At 43.3% G+C, this 9,285-nt stretch overlaps 1 protein-coding gene across 1 annotated transcript; it reads left to right on the top strand.

Annotated features, from left to right (window-relative positions):
• Positions 1-759: 759 nt before the first annotated feature.
• On the top strand, positions 760-8,824 carry LOC135530589 (tripartite motif-containing protein 16-like). Its single transcript, XM_064958890.1, has 6 exons — positions 760-1,405; positions 1,837-1,932; positions 6,083-6,316; positions 6,572-6,731; positions 6,857-6,916; positions 7,148-8,824. Exons 1-6 carry the CDS (start codon positions 809-811, stop codon positions 7,681-7,683), a joined length of 1,683 nt encoding a protein of 560 aa, XP_064814962.1. The 5' UTR covers positions 760-808; the 3' UTR covers positions 7,684-8,824.
• The last annotated feature ends 461 nt before the right edge of the window (positions 8,825-9,285 follow it).

Below are 9,285 nucleotides of genomic sequence, written 5' to 3'. Positions count from 1 at the left end.
TTGATTGTATTTTTGAAAGTGTTAGATAATTCTCTATCTGCGTTGTGTCTTTTATAAGAACAGTCCTTATCCGTGGTACTGTATATTAACTATATACCACACCTCCTCAGTCCTTATCTGTGGTACTGTATATTAATTATATACCACACCTCCTCAGTCCTTATCTGTGGTACTGTATATTAACTATATACCACACCTCCTCAGTCCTTATCTGTGGTACTGTATATTAACTATATACCACACCTCCTCAGTCCTTATCTGTGGTACTGTATATTAACTATATACCACACCTCCTCAGTCCTTATCTGTGGTGCTGTATATTAACTATATACCACACCTCCTCAGTCCTTATCTGTGGTGCTGTATATTAACTATATACCACACCTCCTCAGTCCTTATCTGTGGTGCTGTATATTAACTATATACCACACCTCCTCAGTCCTTATTGATTAATTACAACACATAGGTGTATTATAAGGCATTATAAAGGTCATTAAAATAATGATACATACGTACTTCATAGAAACTGTTACCCTTCATATACTCTAACAACTCACATTTTAAGATTCATTATGTCATTTGTTCCATGTTAAGGGCTCTAACCTTGGAACAAAACTATTTGTCTCCCTCTTGCTGTTGCATGCAGTTCCTCTCTCTTTCCTCCATTCCTCTAACCCCTCCCCCTTTCTAACCCCACCCCACTGGCAGAACCAGGAAGTCCCTCCCCTTCCCACAAACTCTCTTCTGAGGAAACGAAACTGATCTGAGTCTCTGTCGTCTGTCTGTGTGAGAGTGAACAACCGTCCAAATGGCTCAACAGGGAGTTCTGCTGGACCAGGACCAGTTCTGTTGTTCTGTCTGTCTGGATCTACTGAAGGAGCCGGTCGCTATTCCCTGTGGACACAGTTACTGTAGGAGCTGTATTGAGGGCTGCTGGGATCAGGATGTTCTGAAAGGGGTCTATAGCTGTCCTCAGTGCAGAGAGACCTTCACTCCAAGGCCTAATCTGAGGAAAAATAACATGTTGGCTGAGCTGGTGGAGAAACTGAGGAAGACAGGACTCCAGGCTGCTCCCCCTCCTGCTCTGTGCTATGCTGGACCTGGAGATGTGGCGTGTGATTTCTGCACAGGGACCAGAAAGCAGAAAGCCCTCATGTCCTGTCTGGTGTGTCTGGCCTCTTACTGTGAGACTCACCTCCAACCTCACTATGAATTTCCTGCTTTGAAGAAGCACAAGCTGGTCAAAGCCACCGCACAACTACAGGAGAAGATCTGCTCTCATCATGACAAACTGCTGGAGGTTTACTGTCGTACCGATCAGCAGTGTATCTGTTATCTGTGTACAATGGATGAACATAAAGGCCATGATACAGTGTCAGCTGCAGCAGAGAGGACTGAGAAACAGGTAAGACCAGAACAACTTGTTGGTGGCTGTCTGATAAACTAAGAATTAAAGATACAGTAGGAACTAAATCTGTTTGAATATGAGATCATTCATATGAAATGGATCCACAGCAGAACAACTATGAACACAAACCCTGAGTATATAGATATGTTAACCCAGATTCTCCAAATGTATCACCATTTTCTAAAGTCAAACACTATTATCATTCTGAATAGCGTTTTTTGAGTCCAAAGTTCAGCCTCAACACCTTGATACATGAAATCCTGCCATAAAAACTATAATCATTCACATAGCAACATAATATAATATTGTAAAGGGACTTCCTCAGGATTGTAGACCTTCCTCTCTATGGGTCCTATGTCACATTACTATACTATTGATCTACTGGACTAATAAAGCTTGATAGCTCATTGAAGAGTGATTCTCCACAGAGGCAGCTGGGGATGAGTCAGCAGAAGGTCCAGCAGAGATTCCAGGAGAGAGAGAAGGAGCTGAAGGAGCTCCAACAGGCTGTGGAGTCTTTCAAGGTGAGTATTGTTGACCAGAGGAGACACACCATTTCACTTATCTCCTCCAGTCAGAGAGAGAGGGAGAGGGGCCCCTATCCAATCCCACTGACCCCACTGTTGGGAACAGGCTGTCTGGACCCCTTTCAGAGAATAGACTGGTTCATGTAACCGACTGGGCTGCATCATCACATAACCATGAGTAACCATGACTGACTCATGTCCCCTATACATTAAAATGGAACTGTCTCTCTCTCAATTGAATTAAATTCATAGGGCTTTATTGGCATGGAAATATATGTTTACATTGCCAAAGCAAGTGAAATAGACAATAAACAAAAGTGAAATAAACAATCAGAAATGGACAGTAAACATTACACTGTTCAGAAAAACAAAAATCCCTCTGGCAGTTCCCTGAATTGTCTTTGTGAAGGGAAATTAGATAGCGCCCAGTTTACAGTTCCTACAACTTCCACAGGATGTCACCAGTCTTTGGGTTGAAGTAAATCATTGGTGAAACGAAGAAGAGGCAGAGGTGACACTGTGGATTATGTTATGGAAGAGAGAAAACCGTGCATGTATTGTTGACTTGCTGTTATTGAATACAGATCGCCCCGTCAACAATTTGATCGATTATTAACGTTTAAAAATACCTAAAGTTGGATTACAAAAGTAGTTTGAAATATTTTGGCATAGTTTTAAGCAACTTTTGAAATGTTTTGTCATGACGTTGCGTTTTGGAAAGCTGTTTTTTTTCTGGATCAAAACGGGCTTTATAAATGGACATTTTGGGTAAACATGGACGGAATTAATCGAAAAAAAGGACCAATTGTGATGTTTATGGGACATATTGGAGTGCCAACAAAGAAGCTCGTCAAAGGTAATGCATGTTTTATATTTTATTTCAGCGTTTTGTGTAGCGCCGGCGACGCTAATTCATTTGTTTACATCTCGTTCAGGTGGTTCAGGGGGTGCATGCTATCAGATAATAGCTTCTCATGCTTTCGCCGAAAAGCATTTTTAAAATCTGACATGTTGGCTGGATTCATAACGAGTGTAGCTTTAATTGAGTACCCTGCATGTGTGATTTAATGAAAGTTTGAGTTTTATCGCGTATTATTTGAATTTGGCGCTATGCATTTCCCCAGGCTATTGGCCACACGAGACGCCTCCATATCCCCAAAATAAGATTTGAGGACCTCCATTATATCATAGAAGAAGAAGTTGGTCTGTGAGGGTTTTGTTGTTCCTGAGGAGGGCTACTATTATTTTTATTTTCAAGTATTTTCAGAATGTATTAAAGCCAAAGCTAAAGCTTCCCTAAACAATTCAATATATCAGTCAATATATTTTCTCTGATTTATTTTCTCTCCGTCAACCGTTCCATCGCATCTTAACCGTCTTACCGGGCGGGCACTAGGACCCGGGGGAGGCTGCTGCTGCAGAGGCTGCTGCACGGCTCGTGACTGTCAGTCCTCCTTGTAGCTCATTGGTTAAGCTGTGGCTCGAGACTGTTAACAGTTAACGGACAGGAAACGGCTCTGACAGGACACATTCATGTCGAGGCAGTGATGTGAATGTGTGGTAAGTTAGAATAGAGAGAGAGAGAGTTTTCACTACTATAGACTTTGGTCATAATCAAAGCTTTGTTAACCAATAGGTTTTTATGTGCGGCTGCCTGTAAGTTACAGTGTAACAGACGTTACTAACGGTAACGGTGTCTTTTAAATTCGACATACGTTATGTGGCGATGATATCTAGTTAACGTTGTATTTAATGTAGTGTAATGACCTGACTCGATCATAAAGGAACAATTGTCCAGACAGAGGATTGAGTTACGAATTGACGGTTTATTAGCAACTTTACACAGGCTACTGTTTGGCCTGAGCTCACGCCAAATAAATGAAAGATACCCCACAAGCCAATCGGGACCTTCTCTTGTGAAGCCCAGACGTCAGAGAGAGAACAAAGGCTGAAGCTTAACTTCCAATGCCCCGCCCCCTCCACGCCACTCCGCCAACCACCAGGATGCCCGGCATCAGAACATCCCAGGCATTCCTGTGATTGGCAGATAGCAGGTTGATTGGCATGTCGGACCCCGCGAACACTGGGAACTGGTAAGTACAACACAACCAGCTACTAGCCGAACACATAACACACAGCTGTCTGTGCGGGTCGCTACAGTAGTTTTACTATCTGTGCCAGGCTATAAATGACACAGATAATATCTAGTTAACGTTGTATTTAATGTAGTTTTACTATCTGTGCCAGGCTATAAATGACACAGATAACTAGATATTAACGTTGTATTTAATTGATCACAGCTTTCTGCTTTCCATGTAGAGTTTTTGGTAAAAAACATTACATTTGATTATTTTGTCAGCAAAAAAATTCAAAAAATCTTTGTTTCTTTGTCAAACAGGCTGGACGTCCTCCCAAAGATATGCTTAAAGTTCTGAATGATGATATGAGATATATATGATATACCAAGAGGTGTTCTGTACCTGTCTGTCCAGGAGAGAGGAGAGTAGAGCAGGACCAAGAGGTGTTCTGTACCTGTCTGTCCAGGAGGGGGGAGAGTAGAGCAGGACCAAGAGGTGTCCTGTACCTGTCTGTCCAGGAGGGGGGAGAGTAGAGCAGGACCAAGAGGTGTCCTGTACCTGTCTGTCCAGGAGGGGGGAGAGTAGAGCAGGACCAAGAGGTGTTCTGTACCTGTCTGTCCAGGAGGGGGGAGAGTAGAGCAGGACCAAGAGGTGTCCTGTACCTGTCTGTCCAGGAGGGGGGAGAGTAGAGCAGGACCAAGAGGTGTTCTGTACCTGTCTGTCCAGAGGTGTTCTGGACAAGGCCTGGTCTGACTCAATGAGGTGCAGAGAGGCTACTGTCTCTCTCTGTCTCTCTCTGTCTCAATTCAATTCAAAGGGCTTTATTGGCATGGGAAACATGTGTTAACATTGCCAAAGCAAGTAAGGTAAACAATAAAAATTAACAGTAGACATCACACATACAGAAGTTTCAAAACAATAAAGACATTACAAATGTCATATTATATATATATATATACAGTGTTTTTACAAGGTACAAATGGTAAGGACACAAGATAAAATAAATAAGCATAGATATGGGTTGTATTTACAATGGTGTTTGTTCCTCACTGGTTGCCCTCGTCTCTCTGTCTCAATTCAATTCAAGGGGTTTTAATGGCATGGGTAACATGTGTTAACATTGCCAAGGCAAGTAAGGTAGATAATATATAAAGTGAAATAAACAATAAAAATTAACAGTAGACATCACACATACAGAAGTTTCAAAACAATAAAGACATCACAAATGTCATATTATATACAGTGTTTTTACAATGTACAAATGGTTAAGGACACAAGATAAAATAAATAAGCATAGATATGTGTTGTATTTACAATGGTGCGTGTTCTTCACTGGTTGCCCTTTTCTCGTGGCAACAGGTCACAAATCTTGCTGCTCTGATGGCACACTGTGGAATTTCACCCAGTAGATATGGGAGTTTTTCAAAATTGGATTTGTTTTCGAATTCTTTGTGGATCTGTGTAATCTGAGGGAAATATGTCTCTCTAATATGGTCATACATTGGGCAGGAGGTTAGGAAGTGCAGCTCAGTTTCCACCTCATTTTGTGGGCAGTGAGCACATAGCCTGTCTTCTCTTGAGAGCCATGTCTGCCTACGGCGGCCTTTCTCAATAGCAAGGCTATGCTCGCTGAGTCTGTACATAGTCAAAGCTTCCCTTAATTTTGGGTCAGTCGCAGTGGTCAGGTATTCTGCCGCTGTGTACTCTCTGTGTAGGGCCAAATAGCATTCTAGTTTGCTCTGTTTTTTTGTTAATTCTTTCCAATGTGTCAAGTAATTATCTTTTTGTTTTCTCATGATTTGGTTGGGTCTAATTGTGCTGCTGTCCTGGGGCTCTGTAGGGTGTGTTTGTGAACAGAGCCCCAGGACCAGCTTGCTTAGGGGACTCTTCTCCAGGTTCATCTCTCTGTAGGTGACGGATTTGTTGTGGAAGGTTTGGGAATCGCTTCCTTTTAGGTGGTTATAGAATTTAACAGCTCTTTTCTGGATTTTGATAATTAGTGGGTATCGGCCTAATTCTGCTCTGTTCTGCCTCTCTCTCTCTGTCTCTCTCTGTCTCTCTCTCTCCAGCGCTCTGCACAGTCAGCAGTGGAGGACAGTGATCAGATCTTTACTGAGCTGATCCGCTCCATTGAGAGAAGGAGCTCTGAGGTGAAGGAGCTGATCAGAGCCCAAGAGAAGGCTCAAGTGAGTCAAGCTGAAGGACTCCTGGAGCAACTGAAGCAGGAGATCGCTGAGCTGAGGAAGAGAAGCACTGAGCTGGAGCAGCTCTCACACACAGAGGATCACATCCATTTCCTCCAGGTAACTAAACTGTCTTGTTACATGTGATATGAAATTAACTTCATGGGAAATGTCTCTCTGTCCGTCCCTCTCTCTCTCTCTGTCCGTCCCTCTCTCTCTCTCTCTCTCTCCAGAGGTATCAGTCTCTCTCTCTCTCTCCAGAGGTATCAGTCTCTCTCTCTCTCTCTCTCTCTCTCCAGAGTTATCAGTGTCTCTCTCTCTCTCTCTCTCTCTCTCTCTCCAGAGGTATCAGTCTCTCTCTCTCTCTCTCTCCAGAGGTATCAGTCTCTCTCCAGTATCAGTGTATCTTCAGACTTACCCAGCATCGTTGTCCGTCCTCTTCAGTCCTTTGGAGATGTGAGTCAGACTGTGTCTGAACTGAGAGAGAAACTAGAAGACTTCCTTAAAGGAGAATGGACCAAGATCTCCACTACAGGTGTGTTGAAAACAATAAGAACATCAACTTTAGACCATTGAAAGTTCCCTACTAGTCATATACATGTGGAATATGGTCTGATGATAACATTCCCTCTCTCTGTCAATGTGTTTGTGTGTCTGTAGTGAATATAGTGGATGTTGTACTGCCTCCAGAGCCCAAGACCAGAGAACAGTTGTTACAATGTGAGTCTCTTTATTGTGAAGTAACTAACAGTCTCTTTTTACTGACACTCCTAACAATCCCTCTAGAAATATATAGCAATAGTAGATCTAATCAAAGACTGGGTCTCTATCTGACTCCTCATATTTCTCTGATTTGATCTCTGCTGTGCTCTAATCAAAGACAGGGGAGATACAGTATCTGACTTAACTTATTGTTCTGACTCCCCTCATTGGTCTCTGCTCTTCTCCCAGATTCCTGTCAGCTCACACTGGACCCAAACACAGCAGGCACACTCCTCTCTCTGTCTGAAGGGAACAGAAAGGTGACCAGTACAGTCCAAGTCCAACCATATCCTGACCATCCAGACAGATTCACCAACTACTGGTGGCAGGTTCTGTGTAGAGAGGGTCTGTCTGGACGCTGTTACTGGGAGGTGGAGAGGACTGGTGGTGTTGCTACAGCAGTCTCATATAAAGACATCAGCAGAACAGAGAAGGGTAATGATGGTGTATTTGGAGACAATAACAAGTCCTGGAGTTTAAAGTGCTCTAGTGATGGTTATTGTTTCAGACACAATAATGTTGTGACTAAAGTATCAGGCCCTCAGTCCTCCAGAGTAGGAGTGTACCTGGATCACAAGGCAGGTACTCTGTCCTTCTACAGTGTCTCTGACACAATGACCCTCCTCCACAGAGTCCAGACCACATTCACTCAGCCCCTCTATCCTGGGTTTGGGATTGGATTTTGTTTTGGTCTCACTGTTACTGCTGAGCTGGTTAAACTGTAGTAGGGTCCACATAGATACTAGTCATGCTGGTGTAGTCTATAGCTGAGCTGGTTAAACTGTAGTAGGGTCCACATAGATACTAGTCATGCTGGTGTAGTCTATAGCTGAGCTGGTTAAACTGTAGTAGGGTCCACATAGATACTAGTCATGCTGGTGTAGTCTATATCTGAGCTGGTTAGACTGTAGTAGGGTCCACATAGATACTAGTCATGCTGGTGTAGTCTATAGCTGAGCTGGTTAGACTGTAGTAGGGTCCACATAGATACTAGTCATGCTGGTGTAGTCTATAGCTGAGCTGGTTAGACTGTAGTAGGGTCCACATAGATACTAGTCATGCTGGTGTAGTCTATAGCTGAGCTGGTTAGACTGTAGTAGGGTCCACATAGATACTAGTCATGCTGGTGTAGTCTATAGCTGAGCTGGTTAGACTGTAGTAGGGTCCACATAGATACTAGTCATGCTGGTGTAGTCTATAGCTGAGCTGGTTAGACTGTAGTAGGGTCCACATAGATACTAGTCATGCTGGTGTAGTCTATAGCTGAGCTGGTTAGACTGTAGTAGGGTCCACATAGATACTAGTCATGCTGGTGTAGTCTATAGCTGAGCTGGTTAGACTGTAGTAGGGTCCACATAGATACTAGTCATGCTGGTGTAGTCTATAGCTGAGCTGGTTAGACTGTAGTAGGGTCCACATAGATACTAGTCATGCTGGTGTAGTCTATAGCTGAGCTGGTTAGACTGTAGTAGGGTCCACATAGATACTAGTCATGCTGGTGTAGTCTATAGCTGAGCTGGTTAGACTGTAGTAGGGTCCACATAGATACTAGTCATGCTGGTGTAGTCTATAGCTGAGCTGGTTAGACTGTAGTAGGGTCCACATAGATACTAGTCATGCTGGTGTAGTCTATAGCTGAGCTGGTTAGACTGTAGTAGGGTCCACATAGATACTAGTCATGCTGGTGTAGTCTATAGCTGAGCTGGTTAGACTGTAGTAGGGTCCACATAGATACTAGTCATGCTGGTGTAGTCTATAGCTGAGCTGGTTAGACTGTAGTAGGGTCCACATAGATACTAGTCATGCTGGTGTAGTCTATAGCTGAGCTGGTTAGACTGTAGTAGGGTCCACATAGATACTAGTCATGCTGGTTTAGTCTATAGCTGAGCTGGTTAGACTGTATAGCAATAGTAGATCTAATCAGTAGGGTCCACATAGATACTAGTCATGCTGGTTTAGTCTATAGCTGAGCTGGTTAGACTGTAGTAGGGTCCACATAGATACTAGTCATGCTGGTGTAGTCTATAGCTGAGCTGGTTAGACTGTAGTAGGGTCCACATAGATACTAGTCATGCTGGTGTAGTCTATAGCTGAGCTGGTTAGACTGTAGTAGGGTCCACATAGATACTAGTCATGCTGGTGTAGTCTATAGCTGAGCTGGTTAGACTAGTAGGGTCCACATAGATACTAGTCATGCTGGCGTAGTCTATAGCTGAGCTGGTTAGACTAGTAGGGTCCACATAGATACTAGTCATGCTGGTGTAGTCTATAGCTGAGCTGGTTAGACTAGTAGGGTCCACATAGATACTAGTCATGCTGGTGTAGTC

The sequence above is a fragment of the Oncorhynchus masou genome, unplaced genomic scaffold, assembly GCF_036934945.1.
Source record: "Oncorhynchus masou masou isolate Uvic2021 unplaced genomic scaffold, UVic_Omas_1.1 unplaced_scaffold_1388, whole genome shotgun sequence".
NCBI classification, from domain to species: domain Eukaryota; kingdom Metazoa; phylum Chordata; class Actinopteri; order Salmoniformes; family Salmonidae; genus Oncorhynchus; species Oncorhynchus masou.
Note: the sequence above shows the minus strand (reverse complement) of the source record. Positions and strands in the feature narration are given on the sequence as shown.

What these genes read in the sequence shown, in the direction of transcription:
- LOC135530589 (XM_064958890.1), top strand. Translation starts at nt 809, where the DNA reads ATGGCTCAACAGGGAGTTCTGCTGGACCAGGACCAGTTCTGTTGTTCT. An exon ending in CAGAGAGGACTGAGAAACAG is followed by an intron (nt 1,406 to 1,836) that starts GTAAGACCAGAA and finishes GATTCTCCACAG; the next exon opens with AGGCAGCTGGGGATGAGTCA. An exon ending in ATCACATCCATTTCCTCCAG is followed by an intron (nt 6,317 to 6,571) that starts GTAACTAAACTG and finishes CTCTCTCTCCAG; the next exon opens with AGGTATCAGTCTCTCTCCAG.